The 27,937-nt window shown below is 40.1% G+C and overlaps 1 protein-coding gene across 1 annotated transcript; it reads left to right on the plus strand.

Moving 5' to 3' along the window:
* On the plus strand, nucleotides 1-23,376 carry TAL1 (TAL bHLH transcription factor 1, erythroid differentiation factor). Its single transcript, XM_060772644.2, has 3 exons — nucleotides 1-823; nucleotides 3,948-4,036; nucleotides 17,149-23,376. Exons 1-3 carry the CDS (start codon nucleotides 153-155, stop codon nucleotides 17,565-17,567), a joined length of 1,179 nt encoding a protein of 392 aa, XP_060628627.2. The 5' UTR covers nucleotides 1-152; the 3' UTR covers nucleotides 17,568-23,376.
* Nucleotides 23,377-27,937: the final 4,561 nt, after the last annotated feature.

Raw genomic sequence — 27,937 nt, forward strand, 5'->3', positions numbered from 1 at the left:
CCTTCCTTCCGTGAGGTTTCCTCCTCCTGGCTCCTCTCCCTCTCCCTCCGCCTCTTTTCCATCCTCCCTTCTTCCTCCCTCCGTCTCCCTGCGCCTTCTTCCTCCTCTGCCGGCCTCCCGCTCTACTCTGCGCCTCTGTCTGTCTCCCCAGGATGCTGATGGAGAGGCCCCCCAGTGACCCGCCGCGGGATGCAGCGCCCCACGGAGCCGGCGCTGGAGCCGAGGGCCTGGGCGAGCCGGACGTGGGCTTGGGCTCCGGCAGCAGCAGCAGCGGCGGCGGCGGCGGCGGCGGCGGGGGCGGCGTGGGGGGCGTCAAGGGCGGGGGCGGGGGGATGTCCTCCCTCCTCCTCCTCCTCCCCCCCTCGGGGGAGCCGGCGCCGCTGAATGGGGTTGCCAAGGAGACGGGCCGGCCGCCCCCCTCCCCCGCCGCCGGCCCCCCCGCCGCCCCGGTGCCCGTGATCGAGCTGGTGCGCGGAGGGCGAGCCATAAAAGCCGCCCGGGGCCCGGCCGGAGGCGCCATTCTCGCCCGGACCGCAGCAGACCCGGACCGCCCCCACACCGCGCCCGCCTTGGCCCTCGCCCTCGGCAACGGGAACGGGACGCCCCCCGACGCAGCAGCAGCAGCAGCAGCAGCAGCAGGAGGAGGAGGAGGAGGGAACCTCGGCAGCAGCAGCAGCAGCGACGCCCGCATGGTGCAGCTCAGCCCCGCGCCCGCCCTCCCGCTCCAGCCGCCCCCGCGGACCATGCTTTACGGGCTCGGAGCCCCCCTCGGCCCCGCCGCCCCCGCCGCCAACGCCGCCAACGACAACGCCAACGCCAGCAGGTCCGTCCCCAAAGCCCTCCCAGCCGGGCAGCCCGATCCCCCGGCGGGCCCTCTTTGGGGAGGGAGGAGGAGGAGGAGGAGGAGGGGGAGCGGCCCAGCCTTTGCCCCTGCGCTTGGCCGTATGCTCGCTCGCTCTCCGACTGAGCCGCTGGGCTTTCCTTATGAGACCAGGACACCTTTTCCGTCGAGTCCTACCCCTTTTCTTTTCTCCAGTTTCGTTTTGTCTCTCTCATGTCTTCTGCCCCCTTTTCTCTTTCCTTTCCTCCCTTCTTTTTCCCATTTCGCAGTAGGAAAGGCTTCTTCCTTTCCTTTATTTTTCTTTCCAGTTTTGCTTAGTTACCCTACCTTTTGTCTTCCTTTCCTTTTTTCCCTTTTCAATTTAGCGCAGTTGTCCCACCTGTATTCTTCCTTTCCTTTCCTTTCCCTTCCTTTCTTTTGTATCCTTCCCTTTCCAATTTCATAGTCGTCCCACTTTCTGTCTTTTTCCTTTTCTGTATTTTTCTTTTCAGTTTGGCTTAGTTTTCCTACCTTTTGTCTTCCTTTCCTTTCCCCCTCCTCAATTTAGCGCATTTCTACCTGTATTCTTCCTTTCCTTTTCCTTTTCCTTTTCCATTTCCATTTCCTTTCCTTTCCCTGCTCTCAATTTCTTTCCCATTTTTGTTTAGTGGTCCCGTCTTATGTCATATCCATTTCTTTCCTCTATTTTTCTTTCCAATTTTCTTTAGTTCTTCCACCTCCCATCTTCTTCATTTCTCTTCTTGTCTTTTCCTCTCTTTGCCTTTCCAGTTTGGCTTAGTTGTCTTGCCTTCTCTCTTACCCGTTTCTTCCTTCTTCTTGACCTTTCTTCCTCTTCCTTTCCTTTTATTTTCCTTTCCATTGCTCTCGTATTTTTCTTGACAATTTTGCTTAGTTGTCTCATCTTTTATCCCCATTCCTTTCCCTTCCCAGTTTGCTTAGCCGGCCTCTCCTGTCTTAGGCATTTCCTTTTCTCTCTTGTCTTTTCCTTCTCAATTTTGCATAGTTGTCTTGTCTTTTGTCCGAACGATTTCTTCCTCTCCTTGCCTTTTTTTCCAATTTTGTCCTCTACCTTTCCTTTCCTTTCCTTTCTGTTCCCCTCCCCCTCCCCTTCCCCTTTTCCTTCTTCTTTCCTTTCCTTTATGATCCCTTTCCCTTTCCCTTTCCCTTTCCCTTTCCCTTTCCCTTTCCCTTTCCCTTTCCCTTTCCCTTTCCCTTCCCTTCCCTTCCCTTCCCTTCCCTTTCCAATGTTGTTTAGTTCTTCCATCTTTAGTCCTTTCCCTTTCCTTTGTAGCTTAATTCTCCTGCTTCTGTTCTCTCTCTCTTTTCCATTCTGATTCCTTTGGCCCTTTCTTTTTGTATCCTTTTTTCAGTACTACAAGTCTAAACCCAGTGCCTTCTTGTCTTGTCATTGCATGGTCTCAGTTACAACTTTTATTGTTGTGGTTGTGGTTGTGGTTGTTCTCCTTATGATGGCTGATATACAAGCACCGTTGGAATGAGCCCCAGGAACACTGTTGCATGAAAGGAAGAGCAGGCCTTCCCAGAAAAAAAAAAAACCCTTCTCCTCTTGGTAGCGAACTGCCAAAAGGGAATAGTTTTTTTTTTTTTTTGCAGAAAATAGGGCAAAGCCAGGTGAAGTGACAAAAGCTAAAAGCAGGCAGCTATCTATGTTGTCATCCTTTATAGCATAAAAAGAAAGAAAAGAAACCAAGCCACCTTCCCAGGCAGATCTTTAAAAACATAATAATAATAATAATAATAATAATAATAATAACGATTACAATAACAATATATGCATTAATTTTAATTCAATTGATTTTAAATTTACTGTTTGTATATGTTAAGACATTGAATAATTGCCATATGTAAGCTGCCTTGAGTCCCCCTTGGGGTAGAGAAAGGCAGGGTATAAATAAGGCAAATAATAAATAAATAAATAAATAAATAAATAAATAAATAAATAGTAACTTTATTTATAGACCACCCTCTCTCCGCAAGGGGACTCCTTTGTTGCTCATTTTGGAAATGTGTATCTTAGAAAAATGGTAAAGCATTTTTGTACCTTCAGATAATATGAATGATTTGTCCTGGTGTAGTAATAACAAATTGCTTGTAGTAACACAGATATTGCTTGTTCTCTCCCTCCCTCCCTCCCTCCCTTCGCACACAGAGATACACACATACACATTTACATACATACATATATACATACATACATTACTGGTGGAGTAGATCAGAATTAGGGAGAAAATAAATATTTCCAGAAACTACAGTGAGTGTTCACTCTGTTTTTTATGTGGGGTTTATAAATCTGTTCATATTCCACAGATGTATAAACCCCATTTGCCTAGTTTCCAACAGACCACACAACCTCTGAGAATGCCTGCCATAGATGTGTGTGAAACATCAGGAGATAATGCTTCTGGAACATGAGCAAAGAGCCCGGAAAACTCACAGCAACCCAAAGTTGTCATCATTGGTTAAATTATTGTTTAGGGTCTTCTTTTTTTTTTAAAAAAGTTTTCATTTATTTTGGATGGTAGCAGAAATGCCATGCCATTTTTTGGTACCAACAGGAATGTCATGTAGTTTTTATGGCTATTAACATTGACGTTGTGCCTGAAAGCTTTGCAAAGCCACGGCCTTGCCAACTTTGGCACGATTAGCCAATGCTTTGACACCAATGTCTTGGAATAAATGCTTTTAGCCAGGTAAACAACCCTGTGGTATTTTTTAAATTAAAAATGCTGCAATTTATGCCTTCATTCTTCCTTTAGGAATTCCTTAACAGCACTAAAGATATCTAAATCATAAAATCTTTGGGTTACAAGATGAATGGATTTCAATGAAATTGCACCTTCACAATTTAGTTTAGAATTGCAGTTCGGGTTCTTTGTGCCTCTCTGTGTGAGCATTTACATTGTGCGTGCACATATTGCAAATGCCTGCCTCATGCAGTCCACTCAGGCATGCCTTTTCCATATATGCGTTGTTTCTTGGAGGGACTAAATGAAGAACATCCCATAGACTTTTGTGTTGGTCTGTTGAGTTAGATCACCTGGGTTTCCTCACTCATTTTGTTGTTTTTATGCTTTTTCTTTGACAGTGTTTTTTTTGGAGAGCCAGACAACTACCTAATGTACAACAATCGAGTGAAAAGAAGACCTTCTCCCTATGAAGTGGAGATCTCTGATGGTGAGAAATTCTCCCCCCCCCCCTCCTATTGGGTTAGGATGGTTTTTGGATCATAACTGTACCTGCCAGTTCATTGCCCATTATTGCTAAATTATTGAAATAATTTAGGCAGTAGCCTACAAGTGGGACCTGCAGAAATTGTTGTAGCATGGAGCTTCTTGTTGTAGTCAGCCAGAATGTCCGCTTTTACCCTTCCTCCAGTTCTAAGCCTCTCCTCAGGTGATTCAAACTACTTGCATTTTGAGAATTCTCATTAAAATATCCATTTATTATTTAAAAATATAACTGACCAATTTTTGGAGTTACTCCAAACCCTCCTTGTTGTGTGGATGACTGTTGCCATTTTTCTTCAATATGCGGAGAATGATTGGCCATTTGTATGTACTAATTAGCTATTAGTGTGTCTTAAGATGGAAAGCAGAAGTGGAGACAAGGACGATTATGTATCGTATATACTCAAGATAAGCCAACCCAAATATAAGCAGAGGCACCTAAATTTACCACAAAAAAGGGAAAATACATTGACTTGAGTATAAGCTGAGGGTGGGAAATGCTGGTAAATTTCAAAATAAAAATAGATACCAATAAAATTACATTAATTGAGGCATCAATAGGTTAATTTTTTTGAATATTTACATAAAACTGCAATTTAAGATAAGGCTGCCCAACTCTGATTAAACCATAATTCTAACCTTTTTCAATGTAAATGAGCTTGATAGAGTCATATAATAAATGCAATAACAACAACAATAATAGAGTAAAATAATGGAAATGTAATAATTATAGTAATAAATAGAGTAAAATAATAAATGTAACAAACTATATAAATAAAAATGTAATGTTCGTTTGTGGGATTAACATAACTCAAAAACCACTGGACGAATTGACATCAAATATGGACACAATACAGCTATCAGGCCAAGCAGTGACTATCACTCATAAAAACACTGAAAATCACAGTGGAAGAGACTTAAAAAGCCAAAAAAAATACATTACAATGCATGCGCAAAGCCACATATAAACACATATTTACACACACAGAACACATATTCACAGACTGGGCCACAGCAACGTGTGGCAGGGGATGCCTAGTAACAATAATAAATAGAGTAAAATAATAAATGTAATAGCAACAACAATAAATTAAAAGAATAAATGTAATAATGTGGTGTTGGAGGAAAGTTCTGAGAGTGCCTTGGACTGCGAGAAGACCCAACCAGTCCATCCTCCAGGAAATAAAGCCTGACTGCTCATTGGAGGGAAGGATACTAGAGACAAAGTTGAAGTACTTTGGCCACATCATGAGGAGACAGCAAAGCCTAGAGAAGACAATTATGCTGGGGAAAGTGGAAGGCAAAAGGAAGAGGGGCCGACCAAGGGCAAGATGGATGGATGGCATCCTTGAAGTGATTGGACTGACCTTGAAGGAGCTGGGGGTGGTGACGGCCAACAGGGAGCTCTGGCGTGGGCTGGTCCATGAGGTCACGAAGAGTCGGAGACGACTGAATGAATGAACAACAACAACAACAACAACAACAATAATAGAGTGAAATAATAAATAACCTTGAGTCGAGTATAAGCCGAGGGGGACTTTTTCAGACTAAAAAAGTGCTGAAATTCTAGGCTTATACTCAAGTATATACAGTTCATGCTCAGGATTAAGTATGAAGATTGTGAAAACAGAGAGAAGACAATAGTCATCTAGTGCTTTGTGACTTTTGTAATGTTAGTCATGAAATTTCCTTTAATGGAGCTTTAAGTGAAGCACATATTGTAAGCAGATCAGAACATAACTGCGTTGCCTGTGGGTTGTTGGGGGCAGGGTTGGAGGTGCAAGAGGGTTTGCCAGATTGTGATGTAAAGATTTCAACCTTGCCATACTATTTTGTGCCAAACTGGGAGGAGGTGGCTTTGGTTTCTCCTGTAATTCATCTCTTTCATTTCCTTGTTGCAATGGGAGATCTCTACACGCTACACAATTGTATTGTTGAGATTTCACTGTAATGATCCTGGCAACATCCCGTAAAATCCTGGGATTTATAGTTTAAGGAAAATATTTACTATTCTCAGCCAGAGAGCTCTAGTGACTCAACCAAATTATACAGATCCAGGATTCCATTGGATGGGGCCATGCCCGTTAAAAAGAAATCATGCCAATATAATCATCTAGTGTGAAAAGACTCACAAATGGAGTAGAGGGGTGATTGCAAGAAAGAACAGTGGATGCTATTAGTACATAATTTCTGCAACTGAGGAGCTGCCCAGCAGTATTAAACTCTAGATAAGAAAATGACTAATGAGTCGCAGAGGAGAGGAAAATAGGACAAAGAAGCTGTGTCCAGCTCATCCCTTAACGATCTAGCAGATTGAGGTGAGAGCAACTTCCAGGTTATAGCCATCCAAGTGAAACAGCGACTGATAAACAATCCTTCTTTGAGAAAGATCCTCATTATGACATTCATTGGATATATATATTCTTTTTATTGTTTTTATCATAGTATTATTCCAATGGTGTAAGTTGCCAGGAGGTGTCATAAGGAACCATACTTAATCAATGGCTTTTCCACAGAGATAGAAATAGAAATAGAAGTGACACAAGATCTTTCTATAGAGGTTGCTATTTATAGATTAGGGTTGAATTAGGCCAAATTGGTAGAGGTTCTAATTAAGTTTTGATTTCAAGACTTTCAGTTTTAGGATTCGTCTGCTTTTTCTGCCCTCACCCAACTCTCTAAATTATTAGGATGGAAAGGATGAAATAATTGAAAATGAGTCATTTTCAATTAAGTAAGGTGGTGGGGCAACTTATAGGAGGATTGTGCAGGAGACTAGGACGTGGAATAGTTGCTTCAAACTACAAGAAAGGAGAGTCCATGTGAACATTAGGAAGAACTTCCTGACTGTGAGAGCCATTCAGCAGTGTGGTGGAAGCTCCTTCTTTAGAAGCTTTTAAACAGAGGCTGGATGGTCATCTGTCAGGGGTACTTTGAATGCAATTTTCCTGGTTCTTGGCAGGGGGTTGGACTGGATGCCCATGAGGTCTCTTCCAATTCTATGATTCTATGATTCTAGGAATAATAGAGGGTGTATTTCTGTGGAAGTTTAGACATTTTCCAGTAGATTCTGGCCAATTTTGGCAGATATAGATGAGGGCACATTGGCTAGAGGCATGGGGATCTACCTTGAAGTTTAGGTTTCTTTGGACATCCGATGGTCTGTGTTCAGCTTGGTTTTCATCTAAATGGGGATGTTAACATCCACCTCAAAATAGCAGCTTTCTGGACTTTATATAATACACTCCCGTGCTCCATCAAACTGAACACAGACTTTTTACAGCCCTTTCTGTTGTAGTCTCAACTAGGTAGCAAAACTGGGCTTTATGGAGGACAACTGGAAAACATTTGGCAAGCCACATACTATTTAGATCTGGACTCAAGAAAGTATAAGTGAGGATGATGATAAGGTTTCACTGATGTAGAACAATAACTTGAAATGGGACCCTCAATTGAAAACTTTGGGGCCCAATAGATCAGTGGTACCAAACCTGTGGCCCTCCAGGTGTTTTGGACTTCAGCTTCCAGAATTCTTGGCCATTGGACAAGCTGGTTAGGGCTTCTGGGAGTTGGGGGCCCAAACATCTGGAGGGCCACAAGTTTGACACCTCTGCAATAGATGACAGTGACACATATAACTACTTACACTTTATTTAAGACTTGATTGAAAATTGTTGTAGAAAAACTGTATTGTGATCATGATAACTTAATTATATTAGGATAATTAACTTGCTAAATGCCTTATAAAGATCCAGACCAATTCTCAGCGTGAGAACCTCAATTTAAGGAGATGGTTAGTATTTTTCAATAGCATGTTTTAAAGCTATAGATATTTGCTCATGCTTTTCCTTCTTTTTTTTGCATGTACTCATTTCTTTCTTTTTTTTTTGTTTTCCAACATCATTAAACTGAAAATCAAAGCCATCTCTGCTAGTCAAAAGTCCAAAATATCTGGCTTTTTCATGTTTTGAATTTTTAAAAGGAGGTTTTACATGTTCTGTCATCTTGTTCACATGTTTTGGCAAGGTTCTCTATCCCTAACCCCTATTTCTCTGTTGTTATTATGCTTTATATTATTTTGTTTACAAATGATATATGTGTTGACTATGTTGTTACACCATAGGCTGTATTAAAATGAATATTTTATCAAGTATGGCTTTTGGGAGAAACTGCTTTATTCAAAAATTGAAATCTCTGCAGTTTATATACAAATTAAATATCATTTGGGCTGTTTATTTAAAAAGCAAAGGCTCATAGCTAATCTGTATGATAAGACAAAGCAGCAGGACTGGATGTCAATGGAGGATATCTTCAATTGAAGATGACACTTGTATCTACATCTGTAATAGTTTACCTCTGAGCCTATGACTGTTCAATTGGTGTTACATCTTTGGTGGTGGGAGACATACTACATGGAAGGCAAATTCAAAGATTTCACAGTATTGCAGTAATTTGCTGAGTTTAACAAGCCATGTAGCTTAGAGAGACATACCTCTGCAAGCTCCTGGGGCTGTGGCCAAATTTATCTTTGCTTTCCCTCCTCATATGCTGCATGTTACAGCAGTAAAAACAAATAAGTGTGAGATTATCTATGGGATTGAGTCATGCTGTGAAATGGATTTAAAGAGCCAAATTAAGATCATGTTCATAAAGGCATTGCCTTCCAAATCAAAACCCCATGCAGTCTCTAGCAAGTGTACCTTCCTGTGGAAGTGGGTTTTTCCATTTATTTTAGTGATGAAGGAAACCTATATATCAATCCTTTTGCATTCTCCATCATTAAATTTAATAAGGAACAGTTACCCTAGAAGATGGACAAGACAGAATTTTTTTCCATTCCATAGGAGCTTTATTTTCCTCAGAATCTCAGTTTGCCTGAGGTACCTTTTCAACTCTGTAGAATGCTAGCTAGGGCTAGTAGACAGCAAAATTGAACAAAATGCAGTGGTTCCCAACCTGTGGTCTGTGGACCACCAGTGGTTCCCAAGAACTAAAATATGGTCCATGGCCAGACCGTAACTACTACGGATAATCACATAGTCAAACCCCAATTTTTAATTGATGCTTCATTTTTAGGCCTGTTCCTGGGGTTATTTGATGGTGCTGATTCAAAAAATTGCATTGGATAAACCATATCAGCTCTAGATTATTAAATATGGTTTTCTGTGGGTGAGCAGATGGCGACTACTGGATGGCATATGTTTTCTACTAGAGCTGATGTGGTCTATCCAATGCAGGTTTCTGAATCAGCACCTCAAATAACCAAACTGAATCTAAAGTTGACAAAAAACTGATTTGTAACCCTTTTGGTTAGTGGTCCCTGGTCAAAGTGGTCCCTGGTCAAGTGGTGCCTGGTCAGAGTGGTCCCTGGTCAAAAAAGATTGGGAACTACTGGATTAGAGCAAGAATATGAAAATAGCAGGAAGGGCCATTCACTTGCAAATCATAGAGGTTAGAGTGGCTAACTGGCTATTGTGAATGCTGGCTGGGGGATTCTGGGAGTTTCCAAGTTCTTATTCAGAGTGATATATAGTTGCATATATATTCATACTTGCTGTGTTTTTTATTTGGAGCGGAAGTGATGAATAGTTTTCACAGTCCTCCCAAACAAAAGTGTACTCCTAATTTCTCCCTTTCCCCTTGATTCTGTAACATAATGTTGCAGCTCTGTTGGAAGTACTTAAGAAAATGGCCAATTAAGTGTCTTAAGTGCCATCTGACAGCCTGGCTGAGCATTGCCAGGGCAGATAGTGACATTGAAGTATTGGGACTCCCACAAAACCTTTCTTGGTGAACATTGTTTTAGGCATTGCTTGAACTTAAATTTTTACTATGGCTTCAATTAAGCTCTGTGGCCTTGAGACAGTACAGAACGAGATAGTACAATTCTAAATATCAGAGCTACCTTGCCAAAATGACAGGCAGGTGCAGTTTCTACTTACATAACGGACAAAGATGAGATTCTGGGATTTATCTGTTGATATAAGGAGCCCCTGGTGGTGCAGTGGGTTAAATCACTCAGCTGCTGTACTTGCTGACTGAAAGGTTGGTGGTTCAAATCCAGAGAGCAGGGTGAGCTCCAGCTGTTAGCCCCAGCTTCTGCCAACCTAGCAGTTTGTAAACATGCAAATGTAAGTAGATCAGTAGGTACCACTTCAGTGAAAAGGTAACTGCTCCATGCAGTCATGCTGGCCACATGACCTTGGAGGTGTCTATGGACAACGCTGGCTCTTTGGCTTAAAAATTGAGATGAGCACAATTTTTAAGAACAATTATTTTTCAATTAAAACTTTATTTTCAGTTATTTTATTGCTAATGTAGAATTATATTGCTTGAGAAGCAAAACACTCCATTCACAATGCAGTCACATTCACATATCTCTCTCTTCTCCCAGTTCCCAATTCAGTCTCTGTTTAAGATTACAAATCAGTAAAATAATCTACTAACTTTATGATAGATTTTTTTGGGGCAAATGTTTTGCATAAGCAGGATGATTTTTATTTTGAATCACCTCTGTTTGAGATTTCTGTGCTTAGGGTATTTCAGTATCAAGCAAGTGAAGTAACTAGAACAACTAAAAGTGTGAAAAATAAAGAACAATTCAGTCGCTCAATCTAAACCCAAAACAATTCTAGCTTTGTGTGCTTTAATCTGTTCTGCCAAAGTTTTCCTTCATAGCTTCAAGGGCAAGGCATGGGAAATGTTACTTAAAGAAGCTACTAACTAACAACTGAAAGATGTTAGGTTAGCAAAGCATTCCTGTCACCCAACCTGCCCCCCTCCAGATGCCCTAACACCATGTTGGTAGAGAAAGAGGGGAGTTGAAGCTGAATGCATCTAACTGTATAGCCACCCACATTTTGTGGTCTTTGTCATGCAGTACTGATGATAATAATAAGGGTTCTTAACCAGAAGTCCAAAGAAAGGTTTGAAGGGGTTCTATGAGTTCAAACTTAAAAAAAAATCTTTATTTTCTCTGATGTCTAACTGAAATCTAGCATTTCCTTCACTTGTTGTATATCTTGAATAATTGCTTTCACTCATCCATACATTAAAGTCATATGTGATGCTAGATCACACATGATTACATTCCTGCTGTGTACAAACTATTATGTGACATGCTGATGTTGAGTGTCATAAAACTATCTGTCGCTACATTTTGAGAAGGGGTCCATGCTTTTTCACCTGGTTGTAAAAGGGGTTTGTGGAACAAAAAAGGTTAAGAATGCCTGATCTAGTACAACACATATGTTTGTGAAGCTGATTCAGAGGGTCTTTTGAACTCCACAACTGTAGCATTGTTTCAGGTTGTCTGTCAAGATATATTCTATGGAATCCTATTATCCACATTTTAGGGAGAAGACTTTACATCTTAGCCTGAGAGTTTTAGGGTCTTACCAAACTGCAAACTGTTAGTTTATAGAATGCAAACATGGCAGTGAAAATGGAATATAATTATGTATAGTCAATTTTCCCACCTCTATGGGTTGTGAATTTGATTATTCCTGAATTTGATTAATGTGATCTCTTCTGCCAGAGCTTAATCATAGAGTTGTGCTTGAGGATTTATAGAATCCTAGAGATAATACCTTTCTTAAAATCTCTAGGTTTTCCAGCATAGCTCTATGGTCAACATCTGTTAGAAATTGACCATAGTAAGATTCTTAAAGTGATATTTTCTCAAAAATTTTAAGTTTATAATTTTTCCATTTTCATGATAGTCCTATGAAAACCTAGCAACCAACCCCAGCAAATGTGGAGGGCTGTCACTACTGTGAAAAGGCTCTTGAATTTCAGTGAAATATTCCTCCAGCATTGGCAGTGGAACAGAAGCTTCAAGGATGAAGGTCAGGCTACGTGGACCACAAAGCTTTGCCATCAAAAACCTTGCAACTTTGCCTTGCATCTCCTTTCCCATACTTACAGGCACAGGCAGCCTTGGGAATAAATGGTCTTGCCATTTTACTAGGTTGAACAAAATCCTGTTTTGAAACTACTAACCCCATCACTTGCTTCTGTCTATGACCTCTTGAGACATACACACACACACACACACACACACATACATACATACACACCCACACACCCATATATGCACACACAGTTAAAGGGCTTTATAGTTTTAGGGTAAGATTAAGTATCAGATGTCATAGTAAGAGATGTAAATTGATGAATCAGTTTGGATTTGATTTTCTTTTTGTAGATGATTTGCTCTTATATTAATAATGTGCCTTCAAGGGTAATTTGTACGGTTAGATGATTTCAGTTTAATTTCCATATGTATGGGGAGTGAGACTATCCTTACAACTCTAGCATTTGAACAGAGAGAGGGAGAGAGATGTAATATAAATTTTCTTAGCTGTGCAGAAGATAAATCTTAATTTTCTGAGTTGCACACAAATGGCTCCAGAAGAAAGATACTAGCTTCAAGTGTTAATGCCTTTGTCATCAGCAGGCATTAAAAGGGCCAGACAGACAGAACTACTTGTGTTGGATATCCAGCAGTAAGGCACCTCTAATTCCTATGTACACAATTTCATAGAAATATCTGAAATTTCTTGTCCTAACCAATGTTGTAGTGGAGTCAAGGATCATATGGTCTAAGCATCAGGGCTATTAGTTTAGCAGGGATGAAAACATAAAAAACATCTCACTCAGGCTTCCCTGTTCTCTTTGAGATTTGTTGTACTGCTCACAATAGCTGGAAGATTATAATGTGGGAAGAAGGTTAAGAAAGGTGAGAAAAGAAGTATCCAGGTAGAGAAGAAGGATGGATTTTCTCAGTAGTAATATTTTGTGGTCAGTTAGCCCTGCTATAATGCAAAATTATCTGATGGTTTCATTTTGAACAGACGTTTAAATTCATTTGTTTTATGTAAGATGTATATCTAGCTGAGTTGTAAGGAAAATGTGTATGCTTCATGCCATAATCGATGCATGCACTCAGTGGGGGTTGATGGCTTCCATGTAGCAAATCAGTGAAAGTGAAGGAAACCTTAAGTCAGTGTTTCTCAACCTTGGAGCCAGGACCCCGGGGGGGGGGGGGAGTCACAAGGTGGTGTCAGAGGGGTTGCCAAAGACCATCTGAAAACACAGTATTTTCTGTTGGTCATGGGGGTTCTGTGTGGGAAGTTTGCCCCAATTCTATTGGTGGGGTTCAAAATGCTCTTTGATTGTAAGTGAACTATAAATTCTAGCAACTACAACTCCCAAAAGTCAAGGTCTATTTCCCCCAAACTCCACCAGTGTGCACATTTGGGCATATTGAGTGTTTATGCCAAGTTGGGTCCAGATCTATCATTTTTTTCAGTCCACAGTACTCTCTGGATGTAGGTGAACTACAACTCCAAAAAAACAAAGCCAATGCCCACCAAACCCTTCCAATATATTCTGTTTGTCATGGGAATTCTGTGTGCCAAGTTTAGTTCAGTTCCATCGTTGGTGGAGTTCAGAATGCTCTTTGATTGTAGTTTAAGTATAATTCCCACTAACTACAACTCCCAAATGACAAAATCAATCCCTTCACAACGCCAACAGTATTCAAATTTGGACCTATTGGGTATTTGTGCCAAATGTGGTCCAGTGAATGAAAATACATCCTACATATCAGATATTTACATGAAGATTCATAACAGTAGCAAAATTACAGTTATGAAGTAACAACATGTTATGGTTGGGGGTCATCACAACATGACAACTGTATTAAGGGGTCGTGGCGTCAGGAAAGTTGAGAAGCACTGCCTTAAGTGAAATTAAGTGATTGTGGTCTGACCTTCAAGAAACTATCCAAAGTGCTAGAACCATTTTGGTGAGAGGGTCCAGGATTTTGGATAGTTCTTTCAACATTTCAACTAAAATCCAGAGGGCATTTACCACTCCACATGGTGCATCACCTGCCACAGCTTGCAGTACAAAATGTATGCTATACCACAGTCCTCCAAAAAAAAAAAATATCATAAGATTTTCTAATGTGGGGTTTTGGGGGTATTTTTATTATGCTACTATTTTGTTTTAGTTTATTCTATTTTAAAGAAAAAATGAAATAAATAAATACATGCCTCACATTGTTTTAAAAATATATATAAAAAAGGAATTTCTATGTGCTCCAAAATTAAGGTTTCCTACACTTACCAATCAAAAAGTCTTCTGCATTATTACCATTGTTTCTTTTTAGGGCAGTGGTTCTCAACCTGTGAGTCCCCAGGTGTTTTGACCCACAACTCCCAGAAATCCCAGTCAGTTTACCAGCTGTTAGGATTTCTGGGAGTTGAAGGACAAAACATCTGGGGACCCACAGGCTGAGAACCTCTATTCTAGGGCAACAAAAAGGTAGGGAACAGGTTGGAAAAGAGAAGCTTTCAAGTGGTAAAAGACCAGCTTGATGGAAAGAGATTTAAGGATAAAAGCCATATCTGAAGAATGTGACAGTTCTTCAGATGCACACTCCCGTAAGCCAGTCTTGGCATAAGCTTCCTAGCATATGGTGATTTTATTAATTTTCTTATTAATGTTAATAGGTGCAGAAGTTAAGAAAGTCATTTCTTTGGAAGACATAACTCAGAATCCTCCAGATAGTCTGGAGAATTTAGGGAATTGCTGTTCAAAACTGAACTTCTACAGATGCATAAGAGGATCTGTTCTCTAACTGGAGAACAAAGGGTTCATGGGCACATTGGGAAGCTCAACATCAGCACCCAAAGCTTTTAGGCGGCTGGTCCAAAGAATTCCTCAAAGCATGCTCCATCCACTCATCTTAGTATGTCTTCACTATTGATGCAGATAAAGCATGCTGGTTTCATGCCCAGACAAATGATGGCAGTTAAGCTTCTCAATTTGCATAAAACATCATCCACACTGAATAGTGGTAAATGTTGTTTGCATAAAAGAAAGGGGGATGACATTTGCTGCTGCCTTTAACATATAGTGATTCTTGCTCTTATGCACAGGATTGAACTGGTCACCTGGGTTGGCATCGGGATGGAAATTTCCCTCACAGCACATTGGCAGACACCTTCCTCTGGAGCATTGGGCAGGATCATCTGTTAGGATCAGGTGGGCGTATCCCACACAATCAACATCCTGCTTTGATTTTAGGGGGGTCGAGAAGGTGGAACAGAGCAGAGCATCCTGGGTCTTAGTTCCCAAGTTTCATTAGCCTCATCTACCTGGTGACAGAACAGAATATAATGTAGAAGTATGTGATGTGTGTGCGAGAAGGGGAACTGGCAAAAATCAGATGCCCCACATTATGTGTGAAAGCATTTTCTAGTCGTATAGAAGCATCCATTGGATCCATTCCACAGGTTATGAATTTTCCAGCCCTGGGCCACATGTTCATTGATTATGTACATAATCAATGAACATGTACATATATTGCATCATAGTTCTTTTAAGGTTTCATTTCATATTGAGTAACACTAACTTAAACAAATAACCAATGAAATAATAGGTTTCAGGATACAGGATACTGTAAACATATTTATAACTTTTCTTCTATGACAACTAATTAACTGATTAAATTTAACTTTGAGAGAAGGGGATCTGTCTAGCTGGAATAGAATCTAATGTTTTAGATTGAGGGTGCGGATTGTGAAGTCATTTCAGATGTTCTTGGACTAAATCTCACATCAGCCCCACCTTTGCAAAACCGATGATGATGGATATTGTGGGCTGCGGTTTGCAATATGTTGAAGATTTCTCCCATAGTTTGAGCCCAGAAGACATAGAAGAAACAATTGTACAGTTGTTTCAATCTGGAGATGCATGAGCAGAAACTATTTCACATAGTAGAGGGTTGTTTTGGTACCTTCTCTCCACAGTCATCTTCTGTATCTTCTGTACAACTTGTACTTGGGGTTTAGGCCTAGAATGGCATAGAACAGGGTGCACTTAGAGGAGATTTGAGAGAAGCCATTTTGCATGAGTGAAAGTGCCTTTTTGACTGAAAGAAGCAATTATTCTGTGCAGAAAAGTTATCTTCTGCTCAGAAAACAAGTCTCCTTGCTTATTTTCTATGCTGAAAAAAACATTCCTGCACAATCTATGTAATTTGCCACATTAAGAAAAGCACGCACACACATAGATTTTTCACAGGGCCCTTCCACACAGCCCTATATTCCAGAATATCAAGGCAGAAAATCACACAATAACTGCTTTGAACTGGGTTATCTGAGTCCACACTCAGATAATGTGGGATTTTATGCCTTGATATTCTGGAATATAGGGCTGTGTGGAAGGGCCCTGTGAAAAATCTATGTGTGTGCGTGCTTTTCTTAATGTGGCAAATTACATAGATTGTGCAGGAATGTTTTTTTTCAGCATAGAAAATAAGCAAGGAGACTTGTTTTCTGAGCAGAAGATAACTTTTCTGCACAGAATAATTGCATCTTTCATAAAGAATGAATTCCGAACTACAAATTCTTATCCATCCAAGATTTTTTGGTAGAGTAGCCCCCATTTAATCTGGGGTTGAAATATTCATGACTCCTTATTCATAGTTTAAAATCGTGTGTAGATAAAGCTTTTTTTAAAAAAGGTATTTCCTTTTGTAATCTGATTAGAAATGAATCTGTATGTTTTAGCTAGGGTCAATAATCATATAAAATAAAGTAGACATTTATTTTCTTGCAGATGCTTTGATTATGGGCCATCCAAATATATTGTAGAAAGTTCTGATGTTTCATCATAAGTGATGCAATAGGATATAACAAGTCCTTAAGGCAGTACTTGGAAAAGTCACAATTTGGACTAAATTATGCAGAAAACTACTAACAGCTCTCAAATTCTTGGAGCAGCATTAAAAAAAAAACACTTCCCAATTTCTGCCCATAAAGCAGATTGTAGTTTGATCTGTGTTTTATGGGAGGAATGAAATGGACATATAATGTTTATCTTCTATTTCAATGGTGGAATAGCAATATCATCTTTGAATGCCACATCTTCTAGATCTTCTGAATCTTTATTTATTACTTATGGAAGACACAATTTTTTCACATGGAGCACTTAATACAATGTTTTTTATAGATTCAAGTGCTAACTTTATATTCCTTGTCATTTTAGGTCCTCATACGAAGGTGGTCCGTCGAATATTTACAAATAGCCGTGAGAGGTGGAGGCAGCAGAATGTCAATGGGGCTTTTGCTGAGCTCCGCAAGCTGATTCCGACTCATCCACCTGACAAAAAGCTCAGCAAAAATGAAATATTACGTCTGGCTATGAAGTACATTAATTTCTTAGCCAAGCTGCTGAATGACCAGGAGGAAGAAGGGAACCAAAGAGGCAAAATGAACAAAGACACTGGCATAGTGCAAGAGGATCTCCTTCAGGACATGTTGTCCCCAAACTCAAGCTGTGGAAGTTCATTAGATGGAGGTGGAAGCCCAGATAGTTTCACTGAAGAGCATGAGACAATAGAGCCTAAGCACACAAGAGCTCTTCACCATTCCCTTCTTCCCATTGAAAGCAACACACAGCGATGATGAACCTACAAAGAGGCACAGGCAAGCCCCTGAATACCCGATATTTGGAATTTATGCATGCCCTTTCCCCTTCCTCCTCCTCCTCCTCATCTAAAGATTGAAATGGGTACTTCTCAAGATTTCCATTCAGCCTCAACAATCCGAGAAAGGAAAGAGCAACATGATGAGAGAGTAACTTGTTAAATCCAGTCCCTTCTTTTTTGCTTCATATCCAGATGCAGCTTCAACCTTCAAAAGTTGTTTTCATACTGGCGTGCTTTTTGAAAGATTTAACATTGTGGGGGTTGAAACAGGCAGGTGGCTCGTCGTGTTTTTGTGCCAGGTTTACAACAGATTTGACTGCTGTTTGGTCCTTGTTCATATTACCTCTGCTTCTGCATTGCGTTGCCCCACCTGTCTTTCAGCTGGCCAGACCATGCATCTTCCTTCCTGTGAATACATCCTTGGACATGGAAACCTTCAAAAATAATTCACTGTGTGTGGTGGTATTTTTCCCCAGCTCACTTGGTGGAAATTTATGCAATCTGTCTTTGTCCTTCAGACAAGAGCTTTGCCTTTTCAAAGGAAGAAAGGAAATACTCGCTGTGAAGGAACAGTTGACTTTGTATTGTGGCTTTGCTTTTTGTTGGTTTTGTTTTCATTTTGTTTAATACAGCCCAGGTTTGGATTGTTTGAGGTCTTGTATTTATCATGTGAAAGTCTTTTGTTTAATGCCAACATGCAGTATCTGCTGAAGGTTTTTGTTTTTTTAAAAAATGAAGGTACACCAGTGTGGGATCTTGTTTTCCAGCTTCTAACAATTCATCACAGTGCATTCTTCTGACATGGATGAGGAATAGTATCTCTTTAAACATGTTGTTTTGAGGGTCCCCTTGTTTTTTTTTTTCCTGTAGCAAGAGTGATGAGAAATGTATGTGTGTGTGAATGTGTGCATATACATATATATCGAGAGAGAGAGAGAGAGAGAGAGAAACCAAGATTTCAGAAATGCATTTTTGACTTGTTTGGGTTTACTTAGATCACAATCATCAAGCACAATCCGCCAGAAAAGAACGGGAGGTGCAAAATGAGAGATCCATATTGCTGATGCAATCATTGGTTAGCAAAGTTGAGCAGATGTCCAACTGTGTTGTACCATGGACTCACTAGGAAATCTGCAAGAGAAGCCTTGAACTACTTCTCATTAGAAACTCTTTTCTAATGTGGACTGAGAGCTCCTTTACATTCTATTGTGCAATTTAGATTTGGGGTTGTATGTTTTCTACATACAGTAGAGTCTCTCTTATCCAACCTTTGCTCATCCAACATTCTGTATTATCCAATGCAGTCTGCCTCCTGCATGGATCCACAGCTGTCTTAATACATTGCAATATTTTGGTGCTAAATTCGGAAATACTGTAATTAATACAGAACATCATCGTGTATTGAACAGCATTTCTGTCGATTTGTTGTAAAATAGGATGTTTTGGTGCTTAATTTGTAAAATCATAAAGTAATTTGATGTTTAATTGGCTTTCCTTAATCCTTCCTTATTCTCCAACATTTTTGCTTATCTAATGTTATCGGCCCGTTTATGTTGGATAAGCAAGACTCTACTGTATTTTACAAATGCCAGTATGGCTGTTTCAGCTCAATCACTTGACCCAACTGATTGACCATTTTTTGTTTACTGTTGATTAGTCATTTTATTTTAAGAAAGAATAATTACTAGGACATCTGAACAACTCCGTAGAAGAATGATTTACAATATGCTGAATGATTTCTGGCTTTGAGGAAAAGTTGGATTTTGTAAAATAGTTTCACTTTGGGCAAAAAAAATCGGGGGGGGGGGGAGAGAAAGAACTGTGTTTATTTGTGAGGAGAAAAAGCAATGTAGAGAAAGAAAATGGAAGAAAAAAAAAGGGAGAGATTGTTTATCCTATTGGACCATAGACCCATAAATACCTAATAATAATAGAAGAGTTTGCTGTGGAATAATAGCATTATTGCTGCCATTTTAAAATGTCTCCTTCAAATACATTTTATTAACTGGAAGTAACCAGAAAACAGAATCTATAGACTGGAAGAGAAATGTGGAAGTCAGATTAAATGACTTGTAAAGCACTAAATTCTAATTCTTAGGCTGCAGGTATAAAGATAAAATACCAATTAGGGAATAGGCTTTACAGAACAGAAAAGTTCACATTTGAGTAAATGTCCGAGGAGTGTGCTGTCTGTGTGTTTCACTCAATCCTTGACTTGTACGTCCATCGTCATTAGGCCATGTTTGGGGTATTTTTCTTCCAGACTTAGTTGTTCTTTTTCACTGTTTACAAAGACGCTTTTCCTAGATAAGTATCTAAATGGGAAATTGGATACAGCTTCATCTGGCTATTTAGCCAAAGAAAGCTCTGGCAGAAAGGCTTCCCATCCCATCGTAAAAAGAGATTTGGAATTTATCAAACTGCTAGGCTAACACTATGTAAGGTAGCAGGAGAAATACATTATGGTACTTTAAAAGGTCTACTGTGGCTTGAGAATGACAGTATTTATGTGTATGTCTTCCTCACGCCATGGGAATACAATGACAAATGCAGACCTCTCAGCCTGTAGAGGAATGCTCTTCTCCATAGTTTAACTTAAGCAGCCCTACTGATAATAATACTTATGAATTGGTCTAGCAGGATTTTCTGTTTCCCAATGATTTCACAGCACCTGTCACAAAATGCCATCTTCCCTAAGTCAAGCTGCTAAGATTCCAGTTTATACTCAATGTAAATCTGTGTTTTTATGACAGGGAAGAAAATATGCGCCCCCCCTCCCCAAATGTTGTTAGACTAATTCCATCGGGCCTTCAAACTTGGCTATGCTTACCAGGGATGACAAATATTGAATCCAAAAGTATACAGAGAACTACTTGGTCTCAATCTTGAATGTTTATGCGGACCATCTGACTTTATAGTTCATGGACATCATAATAGGCTACTGGTACTCCACGAGGTACCATTTCTACCCAACTGCGGTTGATAAACTTATGGGGAAAAACAAACTAGCTCCCATAAGTTTGAAGCTTGCTTAAGATATTATCATTTTTTTTTTGCTTTTTAATGGTATGTTCCCGATTTTTTTTCTAACTCTTCCACAAGAAAGCCATAAAAACTATCTTCTTCACTGATATGGTAATTAATGCAATAGTTTCTGGCAATGTCTCTGTCTCTCTTGAAAATGTTCTACTTTTGTAAAAACCATTTTATCTGCACAAATGTAGAAACTTGAATTCTCTCATCTGATTTGGCAGTTTCACACTTCTTACACAGCCCAACCAATCAATCTATCTATCTATCTATCTATCTATCTATCTATCCATCCATCCATCTATCTATTTGGTACTGTGGTTTTTAAGACTGATCCTGGGGTTATTTGGGGTGCTGATTCAGAAAATTGCATTGGACGGACTGCAATCGGACACACTGGAGCCCCCCGTGGCGCAATGGGTTAAACCCGTGTGCCGGTAGGACTGAAGACCGATAGGTTGGAGGTTCAAATCAAGGGAAAGCGTGGATGAGCTCCCTCTGTCAGCTCCAGCTCCCCATGCTGGGACATGAGAGAAGCCTCCCACAAGGATGGTAAAACATCTGAACATCCAGGTGTCCCCTGGGCAACGTCCTTGCACATGGCCAATTCTCTCACACCAGAAGCAACTTGCAGTTTCTCAAGTCGCTCCTGACACAGAAAAAAAAATTGAACAGACTGCATCAGCTCTACTTTCTTATATATGGTTATCATGATTTTCTATGGGTGAGCAGATGAAAACTGGTATATGGCACATGTCCTATATCTCAAAAACTAGAGGGAAAACTGGTGCAATTTTTGGAATCAGCAGGTCAAATGTACCTAGAAACAGAGCTAACATTTGAGGCATCAAAATGTATGTTCACCAGTGTTATCAATTTAGTTGTACAACAAAGTGTGGATATCTTATTTATAGTTTTACTTTATATCCCAGCTGAACTTTAACTTGGTACCCTTCAGAAATGTTGAAATACACACTCCATCACTCACAGGCAGCATGGGCAATAGGGAGATGGGAGTTACATTCTAAAATATGACAGGAACTAAATTAGAGAACATGCACATTAACCATGTTAGTTAACATAATCACTCTATAATTTTTTTCTTAAAAGTAAAAGAGCCACAATATAGGACAAGATGGAATGTGCCCAGAGAAGGATGACTAAAAAAATCAAAGATCTGGAAACCATGACCTGTGAGGAGTGGCTAAAAGAGCTGGGTATGTTTAGCCTGCAGAAGAGAAGGTTGAGAGGAAACATGATAGTCATGTTTAAATATTTGAAAGGATGTCACAAGGAAGAGGGAGCAGGCTTGGTTTTTTTTTTTTTTTTTTGCTGCTCTAGAGACTAGGACTTTGAGTGATGGGTTCGAGGAATGTAAATTCCACTTGAATATTAGGAAGAACTTCCTACCAATAAGAGCTGTTCAACAGTGGAACTCACTGCCTTGGAGTGGGATGAAGGCTTTTAAACAGAGTTTGGATGGTATCTGTTGGGGTGCTTTGGTTGCGCTTTTCCTGCATGACAGGGAGTTGGACTGGATTGTCCATGTGATCTCTTCCAACTCGATGGTACTCTGATTCTATTTTTAAAACATAAAGGGAAAATGTATAGGTCAAATGGCTGCCCTAATTGAAAAAACTTTACTAAGTTTTCTGAAAAATGCCATTTTACAGCACAGCCCAAGCCACATTGACTCACAAGGAAGTTCCAGTGTGTTTCAAAATAAGCATGTTTACAATAACAACTATAGAAACAATCCTATACTTGTTTATTTAGAAGCAAGTCAATTGAATTTCATGGGGTTCACTTCACTTCTGGGAAAATATGTACAGGATTGCTGCCATATTTAATTAACATCTCAAAATATCAGCAGTATTATAGTGAGGAAGGAAGACATTTTGTCACCAATATCTTTAGAGTGGTAAAACAAAAGAAACAACCAAAAGGTAATGGTAAGGACTGATGTGTTAACCAGTGTTTTCCTTGGTCCACATTCCACTGCATCAAGCTAGGTAACAACCTCCTCCAAAGTAAAAACCCAAAGTACAACACAGAGTTTTCCATGTGTGTGTGTGTTTTTGGTACTTGTTCAAGGTAGTTTTTCTGGAAAAATGTGAAACTATTCTGCAAATCTGTGCAAGGAGTTTGTATTAAAGCGTTTCAGCTGTGCAAATAGGTAATTTTTAGGTTTTAAACTTAATCATCTTATGATAGTAGTGATGGGTGACTTTTCCTTCTGGTCATAAGTGTTATTTAACTTAAATCAGAGGTTGGAACACTCTCTCTATCTCTCACTCACACTCACTCACACTCTCACACTCTTAATCCATGTGAGAGAATGGTACAACCCATGTTGTTTTTTCAGAAATGCAGTCTCTTTGTAGTCTCCCAGCATCCGTGTGCCTGGGATCTGTTGATGTGTACTTTAAATTGTGGTTTGGATGGTACACCTCTGCTTTCCCCCACCTCCTTTCTTGCCTGCTCTGTGTCTTGTTGTATATAACACCTTCCAACTGTTCAGTTCTGAGGAAGCAGCACTTTTGGTCAGTGTTGTCCTGTGGGATGGATTTCTTTCTTTGCCTCTGTTTTTCTGCCCTTTATAGCAGAAGTTAAGTAACCAGAACTGGTACCTTTTTATTCTTATTAACTTTGTAAAGCCCGCAAGGTGATGTGCTATTTAGAAAACACATTTGTTGTAATGTGTATGTATATATAAATAAATAAATATATAATGACTATATTGAGGATATTTCTAAATAAAGGTTTACAAATCAACTCAGTCTCTATTACGTATTCTTTTGCCAATGAAGAGTTGAGATAATACATCTGCCTAGGAGGGATTAGACCTTGCCACCCATCTCCCATTCATTAAACCTCTTTTTCATGCATTTTTCATTCATTAGCTGGCCAGTAGAGATGGCACAGGAACATAAGCTATGTCCTTATAACTGGAAGATCCAAATCATTCCCCAGGACATCTGGGGCATCCCTGGGAGATCCTCGAAAATGGCCTCATCATTGTGCGACTAGCTGTAGCAGGAGGGGCCGCTCTGGGGACACATTTATCATTCTGGGCTCTCAAAATACTGCATGGATAATTGAACACAACTATTTATTTATTTATTTATTATATTTCTATACTGCGTTTCTCAGCCCGAAGGTGACTCAAGGCGGCTTACAAATTGGCAGCGATTCAATGCCATAGCAGTAATAAAATACAATTAAAAATATTTAGAACAATATTATAAAAATTCATTTAAAACCATTTAAAACATATAATCACCAATGTCTTCCTGTTACTCTCATTTTCCAGCAGCAACAACAACAAAAACCAAAGAGTCCAGAAGGTCACTTTTGGTTTTTAAAAACTGTTTTTTTAAAATGTCACAGGGAGCCCTTGAAAACTATTTTAAACATAGAAAGTTCCAGGATCATTTATTTACCTTTTGTGGATTGTGGAGATGTTGAGGACCACAAAAATATCCCAGGGAGCTACATAAACATTGGGGATATTTTTTTCTCCACAGCCTGGTGGTGCAGCAGGTTAAACTGCTAAGCTGCTGAACTTGCTGACCGAAAGGTCGGCAGTTTGAATCCGGGGAGCAGGGTGAGCTCCTCTTATTAGCCCCAGCTTCTGCCAACCTAGCAGTTCAAAAACATGCAAATGTGAGTAGATCAATAGGTACCGCTCCAGCGGGAAGGTAACAGTGCTCCATGCAGTTATGCTGACCACATGACCTAGGAGGTGTCTATGGACAATGCTGGTTCTTTAGCTTAGAAATGGAGATGAGCGCCACTCATCCAGAGTCAGAGTTGATTAGACTTAATGCTAAGGGGAAATCTTTACCTTTTAAAATAGGCATTGAATGACATGTACCTTCTCCACTTTCAACTTCTTTACAGATAAATAAATGATGGAGTCCCAGTATGAAAAATGAAATATATGGATTTAAAGAAGTATTGAGCTACTGCTCCTGTAAACTGCACAATGTGGCTCTGGTTTCCAGGAGTGCAGCAAGGCATAGCATTTTACTGAACAGCTTCCTTCCATAAGTGGTGGGCAATGCATTATGAGATTGAAGTGGAGATACAATGACCTTCAGCATCATACCTAGCAGATGGCTGTAGATGGCATGCCCTGTAGGACTTCTGATTAGGGAATGTCATGCACCCTGTTGAATGGTTTTTTTTTGGTCATGTCAGGAGCGACTTGAGAAACTGCAAGTCGCTTCTGGTGTGAGAGAATTGGCCGTCTGCAAGGACGTTGCCCAGGGGACGCCCGGATGATTTGATGTTTTTATCATCCTTGTGGGAGGCTTCTCTTATGTCCCCGGATGAGGAGCTGGAGTTGACAGAGGGAGCTCATCCGCCTCTCCCCAGATTCGAACCTGCGACCTGTCGGTCTTCAGTCCTGCCGTCACAGGGGTTTAACCCACTGCGCCACCGGGAGCTCCTGCTGAATGGTCAACCACAGGTAGTCCTCAGTTTGAAGGTGCACTGGAGGACAATGAATGTAATTAAATCCTGTTCAGTGCCAGCAGAGTATAAAATTCCATTAGTATACTTATGTTCATGGGGGTAGAAGAGGAGGGCAATGTGGCTTACAGATTCCTAACTGCTCTGATAGAAATGATAGAAATTTCCTGGATGTTCAGGAAGGTGGAACTTGGCCTGCGAAATGGAAGAATTGTGAGCATTGGATATCTCTGTATACAAGCATTGGAATAGTACAGCCATCCACAGGCAGGATTGGGATGCCATAGTGCCCCAGAAGGATTCTTACTGGTATCTGATTTAAAAACAAAGAATTGTAAGAATGGAGAGTATGAATCCTGGAATGATCCATGATGTTATCACCTAGGCTGCAGATCAAGCAGATACATAGGTCACCTGGTCACCAGCTTCCCCATGTTTATGAGACATGCATGTTTTGTTTTGTGCATATTTGTGTTATCTTTTATTCCATATTTCTGCTTCACATTGAAAGGGTACTATTTCTTTTTTTAAAAATATATATTTTATTAAAGTTTTTCTTACATACATTAAAAAGGGGGAGAAAGAGGGGAAAAGAGGAAAGTAGAGGAAGAGAGAGAAAGGAAAGAAAAAACTGCGGGGTTGGGTGGGGTGGGGTGGGGTGGCAAAGTGAAGGGAAGTGGTCAAAGGAGAGGTAGGTGGGGAACGGGGATAGGAGAAGAAAGAGGGAAAGAGAAGGAGGCCGAAAAGAGGGGGAGAGTACGAGAGAAACAAAAAGGAAAAAGAGGATTATTATATACAGGAAAAATATGTTGACTCCCACCATCGTCTTCGAGAGGGTACTATTTGGTGAAGGGTGGACAGGCACACATTATGCAATCCATATGTAGTTCCTATTAATTATTATTTATTTACAGTATTTATATTCCGCCCTTCTCACCCCAAAGGGGACTCAGGGCGGATTACAATGCACACGTACATGGCAAACATTCAGTGCTGTTTTTGACATACAAGACATACAGACAGAGGTCATTCAGCAGTTTTTCCACTTCCACTTTGGAGCCTGGAGGTTGCTCGATTCCAGCCACAGGGGGAGCTGTCGCTTCATCCACTATGATGCTGAGCCTTTTGATTGTAGTATTTCCTCCTTGCTCTCCGGCATTTTTTATGGTGTCATAAATTAACCTCCCCGCTTTAAGCAGTACCTAATTTCTGTACTCACAGCACAACTGTTTTTGAACTACTTAGGTGAACAGTAAGCTGGGCTATTTAACAACCGGGAGCTCAACCCTAACTCGAGCTTCGAACTTGCCACCTTTTGGTCAGCAGTGATTTATTGCTGCTAGTGATGAACCAGCTGTGCTACCAGCCCGGCCGTAATGAAGGCCTGCCCTCTCCCCCCCACTTCAAAAAAACACTGCTGAGCCTTCTGTGGAAATTCTGATAAAAGTTTCCAACAGGAGTTTTGAAGTGAGACGTCATCACTAACCAGGCCTTCTTTTAAAGTCTATGCACTGCTTTTTTTGACCAGAATAAAAAAGGCTGCAGTTTTATTATTTGCTTTTTAGAAATCTATATAAATAAAAATGTAATTTTCATTTGTGGGATTAACATAACTCAAAAATCACAGGACAGACTGACACCAAATTTGAACACAAGACACCTATCAGGCCAATGAGTGATCATCGCTCATTGAAATACTGAAAAACACAGTGGAAGAGACTTAAAAAGCCATATATATATATATATATATATATATATATATATATATATAACAACACATGTGCATAACAACACACACACACACATATACACACAAACATACATATATACACATATACACAAATATATATACACACACAAAACACATATACACAAACTGGGCCACAGCAACACGTGGCAGGGGACAGCTAGTGCTTTATGAGATTGAGATAGAGCTATAATATTGTGTGTCCAAAAAGAGAAATTCAAATAAGTTTTTTTTTTTGAGGATTACAAATCCTGGAATCAACTAGCTATCACAGCCTATAGGTCTGCCAACTGGGGGTTTCTTTTAACTGTGTTTTTTAAAGTAACTTTTTGAAATAAAGCTTTGGACACAGAAGTGAGGAATACAAATAATTCTTAAAATACAAAAAAGTGCATTTTCCTTTCTCCCCCCTCCCACACTTCTTTTTCTCTTTTCCCTCCCTTCCTCCCTTTTCCCCCTAGAAATAACAAATAGGTTAAGGATAGTCTTAGTAGTATCGGCTTTCCTTATCTATTTCATTAATGGACTCTCTCTAGTCAACCATTCAATTAGGAACCTCAGTTCCAGTCATTCCCCACCATCATGATGGAAAGCCCTTCATGTCCTCATTAGTATACAGGAACTGCAATGGGAACTTGCAGCTTACTGCTTTACAAATCTGCTGAGTACATCCCTCTTGCCATATGCTAGTCAGAAACCTGCCAGTTGTCTCTTTCTGCTTTGCTTTTTTCTCATGACAGGACAATAGCTGCAGTGAACTGTTGGGCTCTGGGGAGAAAAGGCAATGCTGAGCCTAAAATATGAAAGAATCAGCATCTAAGGTGCTGCATCTGGGTTCTGCCTGCTGTTAGTAGAAGGGCTGAACTCCCAGGAGATCCCTCAGCTCATTTCGAAGGGATTCTCCTTGTACACTACAGTATTAGTAACCTTGCAAGTCCACTCAGCATCTATGTTGTATTTTTTAGAGAGCTGGAGAGACTGTCAGCTGTCTACACCTAAATTTGTCTGTCTAATAAAGAGAGGACAATGTTTCATGGCATTCTGTTTTGTTTTTGTGATTGTTTTATTCTCGAAAATTATTTTGCAGAATATAT

The sequence above is a fragment of the Anolis sagrei genome, chromosome 4 (genome assembly GCF_037176765.1).
Source record: "Anolis sagrei isolate rAnoSag1 chromosome 4, rAnoSag1.mat, whole genome shotgun sequence".
NCBI lineage: Eukaryota > Metazoa > Chordata > Lepidosauria > Squamata > Dactyloidae > Anolis > Anolis sagrei.

What these genes read in the sequence shown, in the direction of transcription:
- TAL1 (XM_060772644.2), top strand. Translation starts at nt 153, where the DNA reads ATGCTGATGGAGAGGCCCCCCAGTGACCCGCCGCGGGATGCAGCGCCC. An exon ending in GACAACGCCAACGCCAGCAG is followed by an intron (nt 824 to 3,947) that starts GTCCGTCCCCAA and finishes TTTCTTTGACAG; the next exon opens with TGTTTTTTTTGGAGAGCCAG. An exon ending in TGAAGTGGAGATCTCTGATG is followed by an intron (nt 4,037 to 17,148) that starts GTGAGAAATTCT and finishes TTGTCATTTTAG; the next exon opens with GTCCTCATACGAAGGTGGTC.